The sequence below is a fragment of the Gossypium arboreum genome, chromosome 2 (assembly GCF_025698485.1).
Source record: "Gossypium arboreum isolate Shixiya-1 chromosome 2, ASM2569848v2, whole genome shotgun sequence".
Classification (NCBI taxonomy): domain Eukaryota; kingdom Viridiplantae; phylum Streptophyta; class Magnoliopsida; order Malvales; family Malvaceae; genus Gossypium; species Gossypium arboreum.
The window spans coordinates 75503817-75529832 of NC_069071.1; the positions used below are offsets into that span (position 1 = coordinate 75503817).

The 26016-nt window shown below is 35.9% G+C and overlaps 1 protein-coding gene across 1 annotated transcript; it reads left to right on the plus strand.

Moving 5' to 3' along the window:
- Positions 1-24749: 24749 nt before the first annotated feature.
- Positions 24750-25664, plus strand: LOC108464094 (MLP-like protein 43). Its single transcript, XM_017764189.2, has 2 exons — positions 24750-25032; positions 25148-25664. Exons 1-2 carry the CDS (start codon positions 24837-24839, stop codon positions 25423-25425), a joined length of 474 nt encoding a protein of 157 aa, XP_017619678.1. The 5' UTR covers positions 24750-24836; the 3' UTR covers positions 25426-25664.
- Positions 25665-26016: the final 352 nt, after the last annotated feature.

Genomic DNA, 26016 nt, shown 5'->3' on the forward strand with positions numbered 1-26016 from the left:
GAAAGAGAAAATTTGAAAAAAGGAAAAATAATCCCTAAAAATCTCCACAATCCTTTAATTTACTCCCACAACCCCTACTACTCATAACTCCCATAGAATCCCAACTCCACCAAAATTATGACACAAAATTGAGTAAAAACGTCAACCTTCCAACACGAGGATTCGAACACAAGACCTCTAACACACTGACTCACTTACCACTCGAACTAGTAAGCTCATTCTGATATGGAAGTACATGCAATTTAATGTAAGCCCATTGAATAGAGATAGAGCTTAATTCCAAAAATAATAAAATTTTCCAAGGGTAAGCCTTGAACCCAAGACCTCTCACACACTCTTAGAACACTTAACCACTGAAGCAGATACACAGTTATGCCACATTTTCACAAAAGCAGAAATATAAAATTTAAGGTGTTATAATTGTACCCCCTAAAAGAAATTTCGACCTCGAAGTTTACTTGATTAGAATATATGAGGATACTATTGATGCATCGAGTCATCAGGTTGCCACGTGGCCTCCTCCGTGCTATGATTCCACTATAGCACATTCACTAAAGGAATGGACTTTTTGCACAAAACCTTAACATCGCGGTCTAAAATTTGAATCGTTTCCCTCTCAAAAGACAGGTCCGGCCTAACCTCAATCTCCTCAATCGAGACAACATGGGATGGATTAGAACGGTACCGCCTCAACATCAAGACGTGAAACACATCATGAATACGGTCCAGCTTAAGGGTAGCTCCAACTGATAAGCAACTGGTCCTACATGTTTCAGAATCCGGTACGGTCCAATGAACTTAGAGCTCAACTTGCCTTTATGATCGAACCTCAGAACTCTCTTCCATGGAGAGACCTTAAGGAATACAAAATCCCCTACAGAGTACTCAATCTCACGTCTTTCAGGTTTGCATATGATTTTTGCCTATCAGAAGCCGCTTTTAGATGATCTCGAATCAATTAAACCTTGTCCTCTGTCTTAGAAACCAACTCAGGACCCAAAATTTGATGTTCACCCAACTCAGTCTAACATAAACGTGTACGACACTTAGTACCATATAGAGCCTCGTAAGGTGTCATTTGAATGCTCGACTGGTAGCTGTTATTATAGGTGAACTCAGCTAGCGATGGATAATCCTCCCAACTACCCCAGAAATCAATCACACAGCTCTGAAGCATACCCTTAACCATCTAAATCACCCTATCAGATTGACCATCTGTCTGAGGATGGAACGCAGTACTGAAGTTCAATCTTGAACCCAGAGCCTCATGTAACTTCTTACAAAACCGAGATGTAAAACGAGGATCTCTGTCAGAAATAATTGACATAGGTACCCCATGCAGTCTAACTATCTCAGAAATATACAATTTTGTTAACTTCTACAGAGAATAATCAGTTCGAATCGGAATGAAATGAGTAGATTTGGTCAATTGATCCACAACGACCCAAACAAAATCCTTCTTTGTGGGTGTCGAGGGCAATCCACTAACAAAATCCATCTTCACTCGTTCCCACTTCCATAACGGAATCTTAAGTAGCTTCAGCAAGCTCGAAGGCAACTGATGCTCAGCCTTAACCTGTTGGCACGTCAAACATTGAGCCACAAAATTGGTAACCTCTTGCTTCAACCATGACCACTAGTACAATTCACGAAGGTCGCGATACATCTTATTACCACTAAGATTTATAGAATAAGGGCTACTATGAACCTCCCTCAGAATCGACTGTCTCAGATCCGAATCATTTGGCGTACAAATCTGACCTTGAAAACACAAAACACCATCACTATTTAACCCAAAGTCGGAAGTAGTACCACTCTCAATCTGACGAAACCATAAATCTAGAGTCTCATCAACTAACTGTTTATCTCGAATCTACTCAATCCAAGTCAGCTTAACTTGCAACTCGGCTAACAGACTCCCATCATCAAATAGACTAATGCGAGCAAACATCGCCCTTAAATCAGACATCATTATTCAGTTTAGAGCATCGACTACCACATTAGCCTTAGCAGGATGATACAAAATGGTGTAGTCATAATCTTTGAACAGCTCTATCTAACGACACTGCCTAAAATTTAACTCTTTTTGAGAATCTTGTGATCGGTGTAGATGATACACCTCTCACCATACAGATAGTGTCTCTAGACTTTCAACGTAAAAGCTACTGCAACCAATTTGAGGTCATGCGTCAGATAATTTTCCTCATGCGTCTTATGCTGACTGGATGCATAGGCCATAACTTTCTCATCTTACATCAGAACACATCCCAAACTGACGTGCGATGTATCACTGTACACTTCAAACTCTTTACCAGATTTAGGCTGTATCAGAATAGGAGCCTGAGTCAGAATAGTTTTGAGCTTCTCGAAGCTCCATTACTGCGCATCAGTCTAAACAAACAGAACACCTTTACGCAGAAGCTTAGTCAACAGCGTAGCAATCAAAGAGAACCTCTCAACGAGATATCGATAGTATCTCGCCAAATCCAGAAAGCTACGGATCTCAGATACACTCTTAGGCTATTTCTAGTCCAGCACAGCCTTGATCTTACGAGGATCAAAATGAATCCCCTCAGTAGAAACCATGTGGCCCAGAAAGGTTACTTCACACAACCAAAACTCACACTTGCTTAACTTAGCGTAAAGCTGTTTCTCAAGTAGAATCTGAAGCACTACTCTAAGATGCTCACCATGCTCATCTTCAGTCTTAGAGTAAATCAAAATTTCATCGATGAAGACCACGATAAACTAATCCAGATAGGGCTGAAACACTTGGTTCATCAGATCCATAAATGCAGCCAGTGCATTCATCAAACCGAAAGGTATAACTAGGAACTCGTAATGGCCATAACAAGTCTTAAATGCATTCTTTTGAACATCAGCCTCCTTAACCCTCAATTGATGATACCTCGATCGAAAATGAATATTGGAGAATACAAAAGCCCCTCAGAACTGATTAAACAAGTCATCGATCATCAGAAGCAGATACTTATTCTTCACAGTCAACTTATTCAACTACCGATAATCGATGCACATCCTCATAGTCCTATTGCTCTTCTTAACAAATAGAACTGGTGCTCCCTAGAGAGACACACTAGGAGGGAGGAAACCATGATCTAGAAGCTCTTGCAGTTGAGCCTTAAGTTCAGTAAGCTCTTACGGTGCCATACGGTAAAGCCAATAGACACCGGAGCCGTACCCAGAAGAAGCTTAATCCCAAACACCACTTCCCAATTAGGAGGCAATCCCAGTAACTCCCTAGGAAAGATGTCTAAAAAATCTTTTACTGTCCTGATATTCCCAACAGAAGAGTCCCCAAAACCAGAAACACTTTCGTAGGCCAAGTACGCTAACTTCGAACCAGTTTCTCAGCTACTAGGGCAGAGATTACATGTGACAGATAGTCTCGATGATGACAAATCATAACCACCTCCACATCATCCTTGGTCCTCAAAATGACCTATTTAGATGCGCAGTCCAAACTGACTCAGTGCTCCACCAACCAGTCCATACCCAGAATTAGGTCAAATTCCCCAAATAGAAGTTTTATCAGATTCACCAGAAAAATAGTCCATTGCACCTCTAACAAAACATCCCTATAGAGTTTACTAACCTAAACAGACAGCCCTAACGGACTCAGTGTAGTAACCTTACTAATAGTGCTCTCTATAGAAATCCCCAAAGTTTCAGATACAGTACTAGCTATGTATGAGTGAGTAGACCTTATGTCTATAAAAGCCAAGTATGGTACATCAAATATAAAGAACATATCGGTGATGATGTTAGGAGCATCTTTATCCTCTCGATAATGTACAGTATAAACCAAAGCAGACTGCCTCGTCTTGGTTTGACTAGCACCTCTGCCTGTTGCTCTCTATCCACGACCAATACCGTTACCACCCCTAGCTTGTCCATGGCCCCTAGGTGGCTGCTAAACTACTCTTTGAGGTTGTACAGTACTCAGAGCTAAAGCTTGCATCTGATCTGCCCACTGTGGACACTCTCTAATATGGTGCTCAAGAGACCCACACCTCAAACAAGCCATAATCCTCCTCCAGCACTTGCTCGGATGGCGTCTCCCACAATCTCCACAAGGCAGCATCCCAGTGAAGCAACAGGGTCTCCTACTCTAACTGGTCCATCAGATCTGATCTTTTTCTTAGGCCTTTGCACAGAACTCGAAGGTCTGAATCTCTCTTATTCTTACCTCTCTTCCTCTTTCTATTCTGGCGCTTCGCGCACTTAACATCCTCGACTATCTTCGCCTTCTCTACCAGAAAAAAACTCACGTTCCCTCTGCGAAGTAATCAAAACCCTCAAATTATCTCTTAGGCCGTTCTCAAACCTAACACACCTCTCATACTCGGACGGCACCATGCCTCGAGCGTAACGGCTCAACCTCAGAAATTTGACCTCATACTCGGCTATAGATCGATCACCTTGTGTGAGGTTTAGAAACTCAGGCCTGTGAGCATCGACGTAGCTAGCTCCCATATACTTGCTCTGAAATGTAGTATTAAAGAATTCCCAATGTAACATTCCGAATTAGGGCCTAGTCAGAATAGTTGTTTCGGGACCACAAATCTGACGTTAAAATAATTATTTAATGATCATTATGAAGTCTACGATATGGGAATAAGCATGTGTTAAAGTTTCATGAAATGTAGTATTAAAGAATTCCCAATGTAACATCCCGAATTTGGGCCTAGTCAGAATAGTGGTTTCGGGACCACAAATCTAACATTAAAATAATTATTTTATGATCATTATGAAGTCTAGGATATGGGAATAATCATGTGTTAAAGTTTCATGAAGAAATTCTATGTGCAAGGTGTTCAATTGGAAATTAGGGACCAATTTGAATAAATTGCAAAACTTGGGTTCTAGAAGAAAATTGTATGAAATTGCTTTGGAATATTAATTAGAGGTCCTTAAAGAGTAATTTACCCAATTTCTAAGTTTTTGGACAAAAATGGGCATGCATGGAAAATTTTGGAAGTTTAGTAAGAAAGCGTATTTTGGTCATTTGGTAATAAACTAAATAAAAAAGGAAAAATCAAGCTAAAATCAACTCATTTTCTTCTCCATGCTGCTGAAATTCTAAGGGTCTCCAAAGCTATGGTTTTTCACATTTCAAGCTTGATAATAAGTCAATACTACCCCTGTTTTTAATGTTCTTCGTATTTTTTAGATCCTCGTAACATGCTCTCTCTATTTCTACCCATACTTCAAGCTAGAGTTCATGTTTAGAAAATTATCCATGCATGATATGTTTGTTTTTTGATGATTTATGAAGGAATATTGGAGTTTAAAGGATGGTAAACAACTTTTACTAAGTGGTTTTTCATGGTAATGGCTTAAAGGACTAAATTCTAAAAATTGTAAAAATGGGTAGAAAATATAGAAAGAAGGGAAAAAATGGGCTGCTATAAGTGTGAATAACATTCAGCTAGGGTTAGGTAGCCAAGGAATTACTTGCATTTCATTATACGAGCCTGAGGACTAAATTGTAAATATTGTGAAAAGTTAGGGGCAAAATGGTCATTTTGCCCCGGGGTGAGTTTTAATCCTAAAATGAAAAATGTGATGTATTAATAGTCTAATTTTATTGATATAAGCCTCGAGGAACCAATTCCGGAGGTCGACGGAATAACCGAGACACGAATCCGAAACGACTACTAAGTAAATTTGTATAACCCGAAGTAAACTCTTAATATACTTAAAAATGTATGTTCTTGAATGTGTGATAATTAGATATTCATTGCATGATAGTCCATAAGACATGCTAGTGTAAATAAAAAGATGATAAATGTCCCGGTTGAAATAAAAAAGGAAATCTGATGGTTAAATTATGGCTACATGACTTGAGATCCTACATGTGTTGCAGAAAAGGATTTATCCCGGACAGGTAATCTGCTGATCTCAATATAGAATGGATCTAGCCCGGATTGGTGTTCCTTAAGTGATCAAGCCTTCCAAAGAATATTGATGCAATAAGGATTTAGCCTGGACGGGTAATCCTATTGAGGATTGAATTTAGCCTAGACTGACAATTCAGATCCAAGTTTATAAGAGCAATTGTCGTTGAAAGGGATTTGGCCTGGACTGGTAATCCCAACAATGCTCTATGAGTTGATACTACGGGGGATTTAGCCTAGATTGGTAATCTCGCCGTACGATATAAGGTTCACGGGAGTGCGTACTTGAGATGATCACTTGTATGACTTGACGGTAATTGGGCTATCCATTGAAATTTTCGAGAATTTCAACGAGATTAACATGAGAAATAAAGAATGGAAATATTGAGTTGATGAGCTCATCTAAAAAAAATGACATGATGTATTGATATGAGACCAACTTGATGATTGAGTTCATGTGATAGGGAAACTATTTCATACTTGTTGGAATTATTGCCTAATATGGTTGTATGTTAATTAACTGGTAAGTTTACTTTCCAGTTATCTAGACTTACTAAGCATGTAAATGCTTACCCCTCTTTCTTTTCCCTTATTTTTCAGAGCTCAAGGACTCGTGAAGGTTGGAAGATGGTCGGAGCTTTGTCAACACTATCAACTTGTCTTATTTTAGTATATAGAAACTTTTATTTTGTTATAATGGCATGTTAGGAGTCATGGTTATTTTGTTATATGTGTCATTGGGCTAGCCAATGTAAGGGCTTGAATGATATATTTATTCATTTTGTATATGGCCATAGGATATGGCTCATTTTGATGAAGGTTGTAAGCCTATTAATTGTGCATGTCATGCTTGAATGTTTCATGAGATGGTTAATGTGATATACCATGGGTGGATATGTGTAATCTGGTCGAATCACTTGGAGATGGCTAGGTTATAATTGGCAATGAGTTATAAAACGAGCCAAGTATAAAATATGATTATCGGAGTGGTAATCCCTAACAAAAAGTATAACTTAGCATGTGCTAAACCAATGAGATGAGGTTAGCATGCAAAAAACTATGCCAAGGTAAGGTATGGACATATTTAGGCCATGTTAAATACCATTGAAGTTTATAAATGTGTATGGATGTTGAGGGTGACCCTTGGCTTGGAAAATAGCCTCTAAAAAAGGTCCACACAGTTAGACACACGGGTATATGTCTAGGCCCTGCGTCACACGGGCAGCCCCATGGACGTGTTGTACGGTCGTGTGTCCCCTGCACCTAAAATTTTGGGTCAGTATGCGTGGTAGTAAGTACACTGGTAGAGACACGGTTATGTGTCTCAATCGTGTGGAGGACACGGCCTAGTACACGAGCGTGTGCCTTGGCCATGTGCCTCTAGATGGATGATGACATCATAAACAGAATGTCCAGGTTTTTGGACACTAGCGATGACACGGGCATGTCTAGGTCGTGTGAGGGACACAGACCAGGGACATGGGCGTGTGCTTGTCCGTGTGAAAACTCCTGTAGGTTCAAAATGAGAAATAATTCCAATAATTCAACAAGGGTAAGGAACAAAGGCGTGTCCCAATGCACACGGGTGTGTGCATTGCCTCCCCATGGGCATGTGAGGTTTAAACCTAGAAATTTTTCTAAAATTTTCTTGAGTTCTCGGTTTAGTCCCGGATCGCTTTAATGTATGTTTTGGACCTCTTAGGTCCATAATAGAGACAATATGATTTTGGTTGATTGGTTTTAAATTGGAGTGAAAGTTGATAACATGTATTTTCCGAAAATGCCTTGTTTATGTACGGTAAGTCTCGTACCTAGTCCCGGTCTCGGGTACGGGTAAGGGGTGTTACACCCAAGTCAGGCGATCTAGTTAAGTGCCCTCCTTAATTATCAATCACCACTAATAGGCCTCATCACGAAGCAAGGAGACTGCAGCCTTCAATTTCTGCTCGGGGGTACAATTCAAATCATCCATAATCCTCTCAGTAGCCTCCAACCAATACTCAGCCACATTAGGGGCTAATCTTGTGACACCCCTAAACAACTTAGCTCCATTAGACCGGAGTCGCTTAGTTATCGACCCTCGGCCCCCAGATCCTGAATTGGGTCCAGTGACCCTCTTTAATATTCTCAGCATGGCTTGAGACAGTGCGTCGTCCCCAGTTGAAGGACTCTGAGACTCAGTCTCAGTAGTAGGTGACACAGGTGTGTTATTAGTGTCCTAATTTGCCATACTTCCCAAAGATGAGGACTCAGATCGAACCCCTTAACGGCCTCTACCACGGCCTCGAGTACCACGTTCACAAATACCTTGTGGGCTCATTGTCTAATTGAGTTTATCTACATTAAGAGTTTTATGCATCAGTACAATATTTGTTAACAAATGTTTTATGTAGTAAATATTAGAGGTTCAGTAATTTTTCTGAAGGTTTCAGTCTCTATTCGTTTCACTAAAGTTTTAGAGAATACTAATTATAGTGTTTTCAGAGTATGCTATCTACAGTATTTCAAATTAAACTATCTAAGTTTTAGGATACTTACAGGATCGGCGCTAGAGACTTCGTGTACCACATGCTAATCAGAGTGTCTAAAATCATTTGAAAACCAATTCTTTAAAACCAAATTTTGGAACCCAAAATTCACAATCGAGTTTTGCAACTTGGCTGTGGTACCACTAAATGTAACACCCCAAACCCAGCCTAGAAGTTATGGCCAAATCTGGTGATGCCACATGAAAGGGATTTTGAAAACTGAGTTAACTCGATAAAATCTTAAGCTTAAAACCCTTAATTGCTTTCATTTATTTCGAAACGTATATTCAATTAGTCAACTTTCCTTAAAACGTATCATTTTAGCGGAAGCATAGGAAAATCATTGTTATGACGGAAAACGGTTCGCATTTTAAGAGAATCATGTTTTAGGTAAAACCATCATTGTTATAAGGAAGTTAAAACGAAAACCAAAAACCAACGGAAAATAGTTTAAAGGAGTCCAGAGAGTCCCAGAAAATACAACCTTTTCAATCTCAAAGCCAAAACTTAAATAAAACCATAAAATAAAACAGAAAAAGTGGGTGGTCACTGTCGAGTCCTCCACTGCACCGATCTGCATAACCCTATGGATTACCTGTATAGAACAAACATAAAAGGGGTAAGTTTACGTAAATTCAGTGTGTAACCCAGCAAAATTAGACATGAAAACATACTGATTATCAAACATCAGACAGAAACTAATTAGGGCCTAAGTCCATTATAAATGCAAATACAGATTCGGCCCTAAGCCCATCTCAGATATAGATACAGATGTGCCAGTCAGAATTAGAAATCAGATATCTTATCCCCATCCTCTACACACCATCTCCGACCATCCCTACATACCATGTGGGGTTTAAAACACCCACCTAGCCCTGCACACCATGTTGTACCAATACGACACATAACAGATATAATGAAGCTATGCTGCCAGATAATAGGCATAAACTGCCTTTCAGAACACTTTCCCCAATAAACATCATCCCACCCAATAACAATATCAGAAACAGAAACAGTTATGCAGTTTAACATGCTCAACATGCTATCAATCAAATTATAGATAGTCATACAGATCAATAATCATACATGCACAATTCTATCATGCTCTATATAAGTTATCATTTAAATAAATCATACAGTTTAGGGTTTGTTAGCCCTTACTGACCCTATAGTAGGCCCACAGTCATTTGGGACGACCCGTGCAACCCTAGGGAAAATTTCAGATATATGGGAGAGTCTATAGTGGACTTTTTCGACTTCTGTCGAAACCTCATTTTCTTGCATTTTGGGTACACACCTAGTTAGTTTAAGACGCTACAGCAACCACTAGCCTCCAAGACCTAAGAAATAGGAATCCATTGGTCATCAATCCCCCAATTTACGAGTCACTACAAAAACCCGAAACAGCGCAAGCAACTTACCGACGACTAGCACAGATAATAACATGGTTAAATCATCAAAACATGTTTCCTTCTCCACCACCTTCACCCACACTAGAATTCTGTAAGAATCAAACCTCTAACCGTGCCAAAATCACATTACAAGTGAAGGTATATCCAATAGTTATCGAAAATCAAAAGGAAAGTGACCCTCTTACCTAAACCACACGGCAAACACTAATAAGCACTAGAACAACACGAAGAACAAGAGGGAATTTCCACCAATTTCCACAAAGAAAAGCAAAGGAAGGGTTCACGTAAGAAAAAGAAAAACAAAAAAAAGTTTGACGTCAGATTCTTCTTCGGATAAAAGAGAAAATGTAACACCCCTCACCCGTATCCAACATCGGGACAGGGCTCGAGGCATTACTAGACTTAAACATTCATAAACATACAAAACCAGGTCACCAAATTTCACCCAAAAATTAAAAATTCTAGAACATATGCATATCGTCCCTTATACAGGCCATTGAGGCCTATAATCTACATTAGGGCGGTTCGGGAAAAAATCGAAAACATTCGGTAAACTTTGGGCAACTTAAAAATTTCTAGCTTAAGAGTGTCACACGCCAGTGTAGATGGGCAGTGTGGGCTCACACGCCCGTGTGGCTTAGGGCACGCCCACGCCCTTAGTCCATGGGCAACACTGACTTTTAAACATGGTCATGGTACACGCCCGTATGGACTGCCCGTGTTCAATACTAACTTTGGGGCATGGCTATGGGACACGCCCGTGTGGCCTACCCGTGTCCTATACTAACTTATAAATTAAACATCCATGTTCAGGGCACTAACAACTTATTACCATATCACACATTTATTCCATAGCCATGACCACCTCGAATGGTCCTAAGGCATTCACCATGTATACATAGTGAACAAGCATAATCACATACCCACATCACAAGACATTTACACATATCATGGATGAATAGGCCTAAAAGCCAAAATCATTATAAGCCACATCTCATGGCTACATACAACAAATCATTATAAGCCAATACATTTCGCTAATCACAACAACATTGATCATAAAAAAAACTAAGTCCTTATACGTGCCACTCACTTGAACACGTTTAACATATACATGTCAATACTCCAAAGGTAAGGGCTCGATAGTGTGATGCTACCTTCGATGATCTCCAACCCCGAGCTGACCTGTCAAAACTAGAAAAAATGGAAAGGGGGAGTAAGCTTTACGCTTAGTAAGTCCATATGAAAATAATAAGCATTATAATAACATATTTCCTTAGGTAAAATAACTATAATTATGCTTTTATTTATATTCTGGTCAAGCTATCTACTCGAGTCATAGTTGATAAATTATTTATAACTCGAGCTAAGGAACTCCAAATTAATATCTATCAATTTTTCCAGAAAATAAACTCATATCTATTCTTATCATAAAATTTTCAAAATTTTTGGTTTAACCAATAAGTACAGTTTATTATTCAAAGTCTCCCCTGTTTTGCTGTTTGACGGCTTCGACCTTTCTTCACTAAAATTTATTTATCCCCTAGTACGAGACTCGGATAATGTTCCCGTCTCTTTCACCTGAAAGTAGACTCATTAAGGATTTCATTCATATTATATTTAACTCACAATTATGTTTGTACAATTTCTAGTGATTTTCAAAAGTTGAGAAAGGGGAGTCTAGAATCACTCTGACTCTTTATCTCACAAGAATTCAAATATCTCATGATACAAAATTCTTTTTCTTACACCGTTTCCTTTATATGAAACTATACTCAGTAAGATTTAATTACATATTTTATTCAGTCTTTAATTCAATTTCCACAATTTTTTGTGGATTTTCAAAGTAAGACCAATGCTGATGTACCAAATCTGTCTTAGTGCAACAAGATAATAACCATCACAAATTTGTCATAGAAATCATTCTCATAAATATCATTCATTCATTTGCACTATTGTCATAAGTCCATTTCATTTCACATGTCAAACACGTGCTCATGGGTTTCGAGTACTTACCTGTGCTATCATTTAGCACTACACTCGTCTAAGCATGACAACTCACATGCATCATAATATTATCATATAACATACATTATGTATCATGGCAAGAACCTTTTATTTCATTTCTCATATTAATCTCGTTGAATTTCTCGGAATCTCGATGGATATCCCATTCACCGTCAATTTATACAAGTGATCATTTCATATGTGCACTCCCTCGAACCTCACATCTTACGGTGGGATTACCAGTCCAGGCTAAATCCCTTGTAATATAAACTCATGGAGTGATGTCAGGATTACCAGTCCAGCCTAAATCCCTTGTAACGACAAGCACTCTCAATGAGCTCGAATTTGAATTACCAGTCCAGGCTAAATTCAGACCCCAATCGGATTAACCATCTGGCCTGAATCCTTAATGCACACATATTCTTCGGGAGGCTCGATCACTTAAGGAACACCCGTCCGGGCTAGATCCTTTCTATATTTGAGATCAACGGATTACCCGTCCGGGCTAAATCCTTTTCTGCAACACATGCAGGATCTCAAGTCATGTAAGCCATGGTTTATCCATCGAATTTCCCTTTTTATTCAATTGAGATTTTTTTCTCTTTCCATCAAGTATCTCATTAGGCATAGCCGCTCATGCATGTACATCCAATTTAACACATTTCCATGTTTATTTAGACATTAGTCCATAAGATAAACATAGTATTGCATATAATTATAATTTGGCATTTGTTACAATATATAATCTTCATATCAACTAAATAAATATCCATCACACAATGTTAACACATCAACTTAGGTTCAAGTATGAATAATAATAATATCACTGCATTATCAGTGACATATGAACTTACCTCAGTTTCGAGTACGACTATTTATTTCGAGTTTGTGCTTAACCTTGTTCAACCTCGTTCTAAGCCCGAATCTTGTTTTCCTTGATCTATAATATCAAATTTAGCCTACTAATTAGTCACTTTATTCATAGGGGTCCAAAAATCAAATTTTTACAAATTTGCATTTTGACCCCTAAATTTTTCATATTTTCACTTTTTCCCCAATGCTCAGAAATTAATATTCATCCAATTTTATTATTTTTTATGGCATGCTGATCATTTTTCATAACTATGACAGCCCCCAATTTCCACTAAATCACCCATTTATGGCCAATTTTACAACTTTTACAAAACGGTCTTTCCGGACGTTTTCATCGAAAATCGCTTAGTAAAAGTTGTTTATTAAACACCCAACACTCATTTTATACCATTATATATCAAAATACAAGCATGTCATTCATGGGTAAATTTTTAAACACAAACCCTAGCTCAAAATAATGGTAGAAATAGCTAAAGCATGTTATTGAGATTTCAAAAATATAAAGAACATTAAAAATGGGGCTCAGAATCACTTACTATTGAGCTTGGAAGCTTAGAAAAACCCTAACCATAGCTGCCCTAGGTAAATTCGGCTCAAGCAAGAAGAAAGGGACACATTTGGGTTTTAAAATTTGTCTTTTAATGCATTTTACCCCTAAATGACCAAAATGCCCTTTTTGCCTTTCTTTGAAATTTTATCCATCCAAGGCCATTTTTGTCCAAAATTTATACAATGGTCTAATTACCATTTAAGGACTGCCCATTTAAAATTTCATAACAATTTGATACGTCTAACATGTAGAACTCAACTTTTGCACTTTTTACAATTTAGTCCTTTTGACCAAATTGAGTGCCCAAACGTCGAAATTTTCGAACGAAATTTTGACGAAATCATTCTGTGAAATCGTAGACCATAAAAATATAATAAAAATAAATTTTCGTACGTCAGATTTATGGTCCCGAAACCACTGTTTCGGCTAGACCCTAATTCGGGATGTTACATTTCTCCCATCGTTAAGGATTTTCGTCCCCGAAAATCTTACCGGAAGAGTGGTTTAGCTCCTCATAATCTTTACTATCTCATAATTAGTGATAAAGAACCTTTTACTTTAGCCTTCATTAAAATCTAGGGTCTTATTTAGCTTTCCCAATAACTCATGATATATGAAAGTCCGTATCTTAATCCAATTAACCAGGACTAGCTTCCCAAGAAATCTGATACTCTATTCAATACAAGATTCCATTAACCCGTTGGCAGATTTAACATTTACCAAGATGATTTGCGAATTTTATCATATGTCAACCAAAAATCCTTACATCCCTTTTCTCTTTCAAATATAAGAATAATCTTGACAAGAAATCCATAATCATCTCGTTTTCATTTCCATTCTAATATCACTACTGACGAAGATCATTCTGATATCACCCGATGTTCAGCAGTAGTCCTGATAACCTTTCATGTGTTCAATTACAAAGATTAGAAATGTCGAGTTCTAAACTTGATCATCAATATATTACTCCTGTGATTTTTCTTGCAAACTCTCTGTATAAGCCCGAAATTTTTATTTCAAGTGCTTGTAACCATATTCTTCCCTTATCAGAAATCAGGCAATAATTGACTTAAGTCAGTTGCACAATTTCACACTTAATTCCCTTTAGGACAGTAGATACATTAGCCATCCCATTGCTTTACTGACTTAGGACACATCACAATTTATTCAATAACACATTATTGAAATTCAAGAAATTTTTTTTTATTCAGCACATACCCCATCCGTTCAAAGACTTTGGTCAATAACATTCTCGCTCATTCAAAGCTTTAATAACATGTAATAACCATTCAACTTTCACAAGACAGAAATTTTATCATTCAGAACAGCTTTAAATCGTATCAAGGTCTCTTAAGATATATATATATATATGCACTTTCATTCAGACTATCTATCCTTTACCCAAAGAGAGGTAAAATCTTGTTTCCAGACACGAATACTTTATTTAATCTTTCAAATAATAATCAATACCACTTGAACCACTGAGTCGGTATTAATCATCAATAAATGACATTTTAAAAGTTCCTCTTTTTCAGTTGATAGGACAGTTTTACATGAAACCATTCAAACTAACTTATCATACTAACCAAGGTCTATTTCAATTGCATTAGCTCAAGATAACAAAAATGCCTCAATTGAATGTATTAAATTGGGTTAACTTACTCGAGGAAAGGAACCCACCATACAAACTGAAATTGCAATTTTCATCATGTATGCCTTTATTGATATCAGTTCTTTACACGAAGATTTACAGAAATCCAGATACGGAGGTCATCATGTTACTATAATCGAACCAGGAACACGTTTATAATCGACATAGCCATTATAGGTTGAAGAACATATCTTGAATACAAGTGATCATTGGTAATTTTACGAGATGAAGATAACAAGAAAACCAGAATAAAGAAATCCATGACAGAGGAATCAAAGATAAAGATATCCAAGGTACAGAAATCCAAGATACCATATCATAATGAAAGATCTAGAAAAATGTTCATAAGAAAGATGTGAAGGATCTTGATACTTCTTCAGAGAAATGAAGTCCAGAAGAATACATCAATCCAACCCACTGGGATTAAATGCAATAAGCATAATTTATATTCCCATATATGTATATTGAATAGAGCATCAATTTGGAGAAACAGATTTATATCATCGTGCGTATTATTTCATAAAGTCCCATTAGATGGAATGTAATGATATGCCGGAGAGACATAGAGCAATACAGATTATGTACCAGTCAGGCTATCAATATTTTCGTCTATACATCATGATTAGGAAGCACTCCCATAAATCAAGGATTTTATCGGTAGGGCAGCAACCGTAAAAATATTTTCGAGAACAGTTAAACATACAGAATACCTGGGAAAAGACTGCAATAATATGGTATCTTACCTTTCAACATTATTCTTCAGTTATTCTACCCTCATAAATCTCATATTATGCTTCTCATTAAAGAAGTTCAGTTCTGAAGAAATTTCCAGTTAATACATTTCCCAACATCTTACCTTACTAGTCCTGTTGTTATTTATCAACCCGATTTAATCTCTGATCATGTTCATAACCATTTAATAGCTGAACCCTTTGGTAACATATTTGTGGACTTATTCAATATGATTCTTGTGAAATTCCTTCACAAAACACCACTCTGGTAAGGGGGTGGGGTTGTAAGATCCCTAACTCATTTCTCATACTCATATACATATATCACTAGTTCATTATCAAAATAACATTTTCATAAACATATCATTCACTTCAGGCAAACTTTTATTCAAGTTCATATGACAAGAACTTTTCAGTTGTCATATTTAAACAAGTATATTTAGGTATGCATTCTATGAATTTTGGACAGCCTACTAATCTTATTCATTCAATCCAGCAAATCAGACATATACCTTTTATAAAGGCCAAACAAATATGGACAAATACATCACAGTTTAAACTTTCATCTCATATGTTATCGCATACATATCATGAAAGTTTATTCATATTATTCAAATTTTAAGCTCATCATAACTGTACTTTACCCGAATGCCTTAGCTTCTCATCAAACATGGTTGGTATAGCTCAGTTGGAGGGCACCATTGTCTAAACAAAATGGCTCTCATGCACGTCGGGAGACATCACACTATCACAGATCGGTGGCATGTATAGTTGAACTCTCATACATATGCTACGTTAGTCCATGAACTGACTAAACCATTGCTCTGATACCACTAAATATAACACCCCTCACCCGTATCCAACACCGGGACAGGGCTCGAGGCATTACCAGATTTAAACATTCATAAACATACAAAATCGGGTCACCAAATTTCCCCAAAAAATTAAAACTTCTAGAACATATGCATATCGTCCCTTATACAGGCCATTGAGGCCTATAATCTACATTAGGGCGGTTCGGGACAAAACCAAAAACATTCGGTAAACTTTAGGCAACTTAAAAATTTCTAGCTTAGGAGTGTCACACACCAGTGTAGATGGACAGTGTGGACACACACTGTAACAGCCCTAATTTGACCCTGGTCGGAATATGGTTTCGGGACCACAAAACCGAGTCATAAAATTTAGTTAAAATTTTATTTGCATACCTTATATGTGTGGTAGTACTTGTATAAAAATTTGATGTTTTAATTTTTATCTTTAGAATGTGAATCTTGCTTGAAAGGATTTAGTTGAGAGACTTAGAAAATTTGATAGGTAAATAAGTAAGGACCAAATAGTATTGAAATATGAAAATTTGGGTTTGCATGTCAAAATGCCCCAAACTATGTTGAGTGGCCGGCCAAGCATGGCTTCATTCTTCCAAGGTTATGTTATTTATTATTTAATATTGGTGAGTAATTAAAATAGAGAAGAAATAAAGATTAATAATAAGAAAATGAACAAAAAAAAAGTGTGTGTTCATCCTTGCTATCCTTTAGCCGAAAAACCAAGTAAAAGAAGGAGAGAAAAGCTTTGGAGAAATTCGGCCATAATTGCATCTAGGTTGAGCCCGAGAAGTTAAAGAAGGGGAATCAAGCAAGGGCAAAGCCAAGGACATCGAGTAGCCGGGTCGGAACCGTTATACCCAACACAAGGTAAGTCCTTAAGCACTTTTTGCTAGAACTCCTTGGATAGATATTTTTCAGAATGATTCCCCTACTTAATAATATGACCATATGTACAATTTGAGTTAAGTAAATTGCTTTACCATGATGAAACAACATAGGGCACTATGTGTGCAAAATTATGTGGCACTATGTGTGCCGATTGGGAGGTTGAAGCATGAGGGAATCTCAAATGCACTATGTGTGCGATTTACTATGGCACTATGTGTGCGATTTACTATGGCACTATGTGTGCGAACATAATAAGCACTATGTGTGCAACATTCAGTTGTTGATATAAATTGTGCATGAACGAGGTAAGTGATTGAGCTACTAACTAAATATCAAAATTGAGATTGTGTGGTGTATGCAAAAATTATCTAGCGCATCGTTGTTCCAAACTTGAGGAAATGGATCTAAATCGATTGGGCTGACTTGGCATTTGATTTGATTGAAGGACTTGGCATGAGATCGAACCAAAAATTTAAGAAATTTCAGCATAGTTTGTTATGGTTGGAAAAATTGATTTTGTATTATTTGTTTTTCACTTATGATTGTTATTGTTGGACGATAGAGTAGTGCTTACGACTTACTGAGTCATGTACTCATTTGGTGTGCTTATTTGTTGCTTATTTAGGTTCTTGATCCATTTTGTGTGCTCGGGACCGTCGTCGAAGTCATCACACCGGCTAGCAACTTTTGGTATCTTCTTTTTAGTTGGTCTAGGAGAACATTTCGGCATGTATAGGCTATTATGTTTTGTTGAAATTGGGTATGTAAACTTTAGCCATGCGAAAATGGCATAATGTTCAGTTGGATTTGGTTCTATGATGTTTGGACACAAGTCTTGGTAATTCGGTTTTGGTTGAGTATTAGTCGAGGCCTACTCGATTATTATGCCATATGTCATGGCTGATTATTTTCGGTGTTAAATTCATGATTTGGTAATAGTGTAGTAGGGAGATGCTCGGTGATGATTAACCCTTGGCATGGCTAGTCATGATCATAATTTGTAATATGTATGATGAATTATTAGTTAGATCAAGGAAAAATCATGAAATAGGCATAGTTGCTTTAGTAACAGATGTTGACAGCAGCAGTGATGTGAGATTGAAAAATCACTAAAAATAGTAGAAATGGAATTAAATAGTGAATAAATTATGTAATCAAACCTTGATTAATTTACTTTCACATGGAAGAAACGAAATGATCCTATGACTTGTATGTTAAGAGATATTTAAGTTTTCGTGAGATAGGGCCAGAACGGTTTCTGGAGTCCCTGTTCCGACTTTAGAAATTCATTATAAATTTACCAGATATAATTAGAAGTCATGCCATATATTTACAGATTCCTTTTCGAGTCTAGTTTCTGTAGAAACAAACGACATCAGTATTCAAGCCCTGTACAGGGAGATATCCAAGTCGTAATGCGCAAAGGTCAGTGTAGTCGATCCCTGTAACATGGGAGACTTTAACTAATAAACTGTACTAATTGGCCTGACCAAAAATTCTAGAAAAACATTTGTAGATGCATATATGAGTCTAGTTTCAGGGAAAAATCACGAAACTGATTTTTTAGTTGTGGAACTCAAGATATGATTTTTAAGGTGACAGTGACACAGTTAGCCAGCTGTCTGGAAATTTTTAAAATGAACTGTGCTAGTAAGTGGATTAAGCCCGTTAACCCCTCGTGTCCGACTCCGGCGACGGTCTCGGGTACGGGGTGTTACACACACGCTCGTGTGGCTTAAAGCACGCCCATGCCCTTAGTCCGTGGGCAACACCGACTTTTAAACACGGCCATGGCACACGCTCGTGTGGACTGCTCGTGTTCAATACTGACTTTGGGACATGGCTATGGGACACGCCCGTGTGGTCTACCCGTGTCCTATACTAACTTATAAATTAAACATCCATGTTCAGGGCACTAACAACTTATTACCATATCACACATTTATTCCATGGCCATGACCACCTCGAATGGTCCTAAGGCATTCACCATGTACATATGCCATATACTTCTTATACATAGTGAACAAGCTTAATCACATACCCACATCACAAGACATTTACACATATCATGGATGAATAGGCTTACAAGACAAAATCATTATAAGCCACATCTCATGGCTACATACAACAAATCATTATAAGCCAATACATTTGGCTAATCACAACAACATCGATCATAGAAAAACTAATTTCCTATACATGCCACTCACTTGAACACGTTTAACATATACATGTCAATACTCCAAGGGTAAAGGCTCCATAGTGTGATGCTACCTCCGACGATTTCCAACCCTAAGCTGACCTGTCAAAACTAGAAAAAATGGAAAGGGGGAGTAAGCTTTACACTTAGTAAGTCCACATGAAAATAATAAGCATTATAATAACATGTTTCCTTAGGTAAAATAACTATAATTATGTTTTTATTCATATTCTGGTCATGCTATCTACTCGAGTCATAGTTGATAAATTATTTATAACTTGAGCTAAGGAACTCCAAATTAATATCTGTTAATTTTCCCAGAAACTAGACTCATATCTATTCTTGTCATAAAATTTTCATAATTTTTGGTTTAGCCAAGAAGTATAGTTTATTAGTCAAATTCTCCCCTGTTTCGCTGTTTGACAGCTTCAACCTTTTTTCACTAAAATTTATTTATCTCCTAGTACGAGACTCAGATAATGTTCCCGTCTCTTTCACCGAAAGTAGTCTCATTAAGTATTTCATTCATATTAATTTTAACTCATAATTATTTTTGTACAATTTCTAGTGATTTTCCAAAGTTGAGAAAGGGGAGTCTAGAATCACTCCGACTCTGTTTCACAAGAATTTGTCATAGAGATTATTCTCATAAATATCATTCATTCATTTGCACTATCATCATAAGTCCATTTCATTTCACATGTCAAACACATGCTCATGGGTTTCGAGTACTTACCTGTGCTATCATTTAGCACTGCACTCGTCCAAACATGACAACTCACATGCATCATAATATTATCATATAACATACATTATGTATCATGGAAAGAACCTTTTATTTCATTTCTCATATTAATCTCGTTGAATTTCTCGAAATCTCGATGGATATCCTATTCACTGTCAATTCATACAAGTGATCATTTCATATGCGCACTCCCGCGAACCTCACATCTTACTGCGGGATTACCAGTCCAGGCTAAATCCCCCGTAATACAAACTCATAGAGTGATGTCGGGATTACCAGTCTAGCCTAAATCCCTTGTAACGACAAGCACTCTCAATGAGCTCGGATCTGAATTACCAATCCAGGCTAAATTCAGACCCTAATCGGATTACCCGTCTGGGCTAAATCGTTAATGCACACATATTCTTCGGGAGGCTCGATCACTTAAGGAACACCCGTCCGAGCTAGATCCTTTCTATATTTGAGATCAATGGATTACCCGTCCGGGCTAAATCCTTTTCTGCAACACATGCAGGATCTCAAGTCATGTAAGCCATGGCCTATCCATCGAATTTCCCTTTTTATTCAACCGAGATTTTTTTCTCTTTCCATCAAGTATCTCATTAGGCATAGTAGCTCATGCATGTACATCCAATTTAACACATTTCCATGTTTATTAGACATTAGTCCATAAGATAAATATGGTATTCCATATAATTATAATTTGACATTTGTTACAATATATAATCTTCATATCAACTAAATAAATATCCATCACACAATATTAACACATCAATTTAGGTTCAAGTATGAAAAATAATAATATCATTGCATTATCATTGACATATGAACTTACCTCGGTTTCGAGTACGACTATTTATTTCGAGTTTGTGCTTAACCTTGTTCAACCTCGTTCTAAGCCTGAATCTTGTTTTCCTTGATCTATAATATCACATTTATCCTAATAATTAGTCACATTATTCATAGAGGTCCAAAAATCATATTTTTACAAATTTGCATTTTGACCCCTAAACTTTTGCATATTTATAGTTTTGCCCCAATGCTCAGAAATTAAAATTCATCCTATTTTCTTATGTTTTATGACATGCTGATCATTTTTCATAACTATGACAGCCCCCAATTTCCACTAAATCACCCATTTGTGGCCAATTTTACAACTTTTACAAAACGGTCTTTTCGGACGTTTTCATCGAAAATCGCTTAGTAAAAGTCGTTTATTAAACACCCAACACTCATTTTCTACCATTATATATCAAAATACAAGCATGTCATTCATGGGTAAATTTTTAAACACAAACCCTAGCTCAAAATAATGGTAGAAATAGCTAAAGCATGTTACCGAGATTTCAAAAATGTAAAGAACATTAAAAATAGGGCTCGAAATCACTTACTATTGAGCTTGGAAGCTTGGAAAAACCCTAACCATAGCTGCCCTTGGTAAATTTGGCTGAAGCAAGAAGAAAGGGACACATTTGGGTTTTAAAATTTGTCTTTTAATGCATTTTACCCCTAAATGACCAAAATGCCCTTTTTGCCTTTCTTTGAAATTTTATCCATCCAAGGCCATTTTTGTCCAACAAGCTATACAATGGTCTAATTACCATTTAGGGCCTCCCATTTAAAATTTCATAACAATTTGATACCTCTAACATGTAGACTCAACTTTTGCACTTTTTACAATTTAGTCATTTTGAACAAATTTAGTGGCCAAACGTCGAAATTTTTGAACGAAATTTTCAGGAAATCATTTCGTGAAATCTTAGACCATAAAAATATAATAAAATAAATTTTCTTACGTCGGGTTGTGGTCCCGAAACCACTGTTCCGACTAGGCCCTAATTCGAGATGTTACAAAAAATTTGAATAGAGGAAAAATAATCCCCAAAAATCTCCAGAATCTCTTATTTTACCCCTACAACCCCCACTACTCATAACTCCCACATAATCCCAACTCCACCGAAATTCTGACACAAAATGAAGGAAAAACATAAACCTCCCAACACAAGGATTCGAACACAGGACCTCTAACACACTAACTCCCTTACCACTCGAACCAACAAGCTCATTTTGATATGAAACTATAGGCAGTTTACTATAAGCTCATTGAACAGAGATAGGGTTTAATTCCAAAAATAACAAAATTTTCCAAGGTTAAGCCTTGAACCCAATACCTCTCACACACTCCCAGAACACTTAACCACTGAAGCAGATACACAGTTGTGTCACATATTCAGAAAAGTAGAAATATAAAATTCAGGGCGTTACATTAGTGTTATGAGGATGAAAGAAATCAAAGGAATGAAGGTTGAGAATCAAAATTGAATGAAAGGGGCTTGGGAAGACAATGGATGACAAAACAAAAAGAAGAGAGAAAATAGGGTATTTTTGAAACTTTGGCATAACTCCTTCATAACACTCAAAATTTAGCCACTTTTTCAAACCAGTCATCATTTCAAAATTGATAGTCTTTTTAGTATTTTTTTCAAATGTTGATTTGATTTTCATAAAGGCCATAGACGAAAATATTTTTGATTTATCATGCTACGAAATTTCCGACCACACTAGAGCTAAAATTCCCATTTTAACCTCGAAACTCATATATAGGCCCACTTTTGGTGTGTGACATACTTGTGGACATTGTTGTTTAATTAGTTATCTTTTTTATGCAGTATTTCTAGTCTAAACGTTTGCATGTCTGGATGTGATCTGTGATGCGGGAAAAGTTGTTAATCATGAGATAAGGTTTGATACATGGTAGCGTAGAATAGAAAAAAAAAAGGCAATAAGTTTTTTTTACTAAAAGTTTTTTAAAAATAGTAAAATATTATTAAAAGTTGTAGAAAATTATAAAATTGAAAAATATAGAAAAATTATATAAAAATTTTAAAAATTAAAATTACTACTCTTTCTTATAAATTTTATAAATTTATATTTTTTATTTTATTAATTGCAATAATTTTTATTATTTTAATAATTTTATATAATTTCATTTAACATATTTTTATAATTTTAAAATTTTTTATAAAATTTAAAAATTGATTAAGCCCTTATAAAATAATAAAAATCAATTAACCCTCCACATCAACATTTTCAATGTTATACGCCAAATTATCATCTTTTTTTCACGTTGGTTGCCACATAATCACTTAGCAGTCAATTAAGAGCTTTGGTGAAAACTATATTTTAAAGGCTTAATTTATTGCTAACATTTGATTAATAGCTTAATTAATTGCAATATTCAATTAAGACTTAATTAATACTGTTTTTAAATATATACAAGAACATTATTTAGGACTTAAACCTAAGTAAAATTGAAATCAAATTCCATCGTCAAGTTAAAAATATATATATGAATTTGGATAAGTTTAGACAACTCTACTTCCAAAAGAGAGGTCGACCAAGTAAAGGCAAGTCTCGATAAGATTCATTTTAGAGGGAGCAATGTGAATCATGTGATACAGTCAGTAAATTTTTAAATAATTAAGTTTCTTTGCATTTGAAGACGACACTCTGATAACGATTCAAGTTGAATAAAACTTATTAAAACTCAAATTTTCTCGCTATGGATTATAATTTAAAATGCCAAATGTATAGACTTTTTGAACACTATTTTCAATAATCAAATTACTTTCGATTTCTTCATCCATTTTAAATCTTTTACAAAATTTATATAAAATGTATATCTAATTATTTGCGTTTTAATTTTTTTATTCAATTTTAAATTGATAAATAAATCTGTATTTTTCAATAATTTTAAAATATTGAATCAAACTTTAATTTTGATTCGAGACCTTTTATTTTATTTCTCGTGTACTAATGTCATATTTTCATGTTTAAAATAAATATTTATTTTCATTTAACAGACATGCTTCTAATTTTCAAAAATTAAAATGAATTTTTATTAAAAAAAACCAAACAAGTCTAACATTGTCTTAACCTTTATTTTACTACGATTTTCCTTATTTTTTTTTTATTTTCAAGTATTTATGTTGAATAAACACTTTAAAATACTAATATTGGACAACTTTTGAAAAGTGACTTGAAAATAAATATATAAGGATGACAATGGATTTTTGTAAAATTTGAATATTAACTCACAAATTTATTTTAAAATCTAAATCTATATTAAATTTAAATATTACTATCTAATTAGATTATAAAATAAATATCTGAATTTACTAAATATTCGAGGTTAATAAATATAAATTTCTATTAAATAAAAATTTTAAAATGTGAAGCAGATAATGAATTCAATGATTAATACGCACATGCACTCTAAATATGCTGGAATAACAAATATTCAAATAAAATATTATCGGTAATAAAAAATAAATAAATCCACCCCCAAAAACAGTTGGGTGAGCTTTATGAATCTGGTAAGTTTTAGTGGAGACTGGAGAGGACTACACCTGGACACCAGTATAAAAGGTAACCCACGCAGCTCAGATTTGCAATTAAACTGAGAATTGTTTCTATAAACAAAGAGAAACTAGGTGTGAAACAATGGCGTCCTCGGATCTTATTGGCAAGCTCGAGACTGATGTCGAGATCGATATTTCTCCCGAAAAGTTCCACCATATGTGGTGCCACAGGCCGCACCATGTCCACCACACTAGCTCTGAAAAAGTACAAGGATGCGATTTACATGAAGGTGAATTTGGAACTCCCGGCGTCGTTATCTGCTGGAGATATGTGCATGGTAAACCAACAAACCTTTCATTCTTTTCCCCTGTATTTCAACATATATTTGAGAGTAGAAAATTTTCTTTTAAATTATAACAAACCTAAGCTTTTGTTTGTTTGGATTTATATAGATGGAAAGGCTAAAACTGCAAAGCAGGTAGTTGAAGTTATGGACCATGAGAAAAAGTCAATAACTTTCAAAATGCTTGAAGGAGATCTGATGGAGGAATACAAAAGCTTCGTGATTACAATCCAAACTTCCCCCAAGAGCGACGGTAAAGGCAGTATAGTGCACTGGACTCTGGATTATGAAAAGCTGCACGAGGGTATTGGACATCCCGAGTCTCTGCTCCAGTTCTTCATCGAACTCACAGCGGACATGGCTGCTCATCTCCGCAAGGAAACTTAATTAATGGATAGACCATGGCAAGAAAATCCCATGTCGAATCGTCTGCTATTACTATTACTATCAGTACTGATCTAAGAATAAAACTGGCAGCTTTGTACTGTGTTTTCATTTGAATATTTGTATGCTAGGTTTGATTATGCTGTTATGAGTGGGGGAGCGCAGCGTTCTGTTTTTATGTAATGAATTAAATCTACTATGTGCTTTTATTTGAGTGATATTATTTATATATGGTTTCATAATATCTTTCTATAGTTTCGGAGGGATAGGGTATTTCAGGTTTTTGTGTTTTGAACTAGACACATCCTGCAAAGGGAAAACCTAAATTTGTATTCCTTTGAACCAAATAAGATGGGGGAAATATATGGTGGGGAATGCAAACAGTGTCTGCATACGTTAGTAATGATATTTTTTTTCTTAAAATGATAAGATTATTCAAAATTATGAAAATATTAATTAATAATTTCATCCCTAAATTTTTGACTTCACCTTGAAATTAAAATTATTTAATTCTAGTAATAATTAATTTTGATTGAAATTATTGATATATTTAATTAATTGTAGTTTAAATAAAATAATTATAGATATACGAAT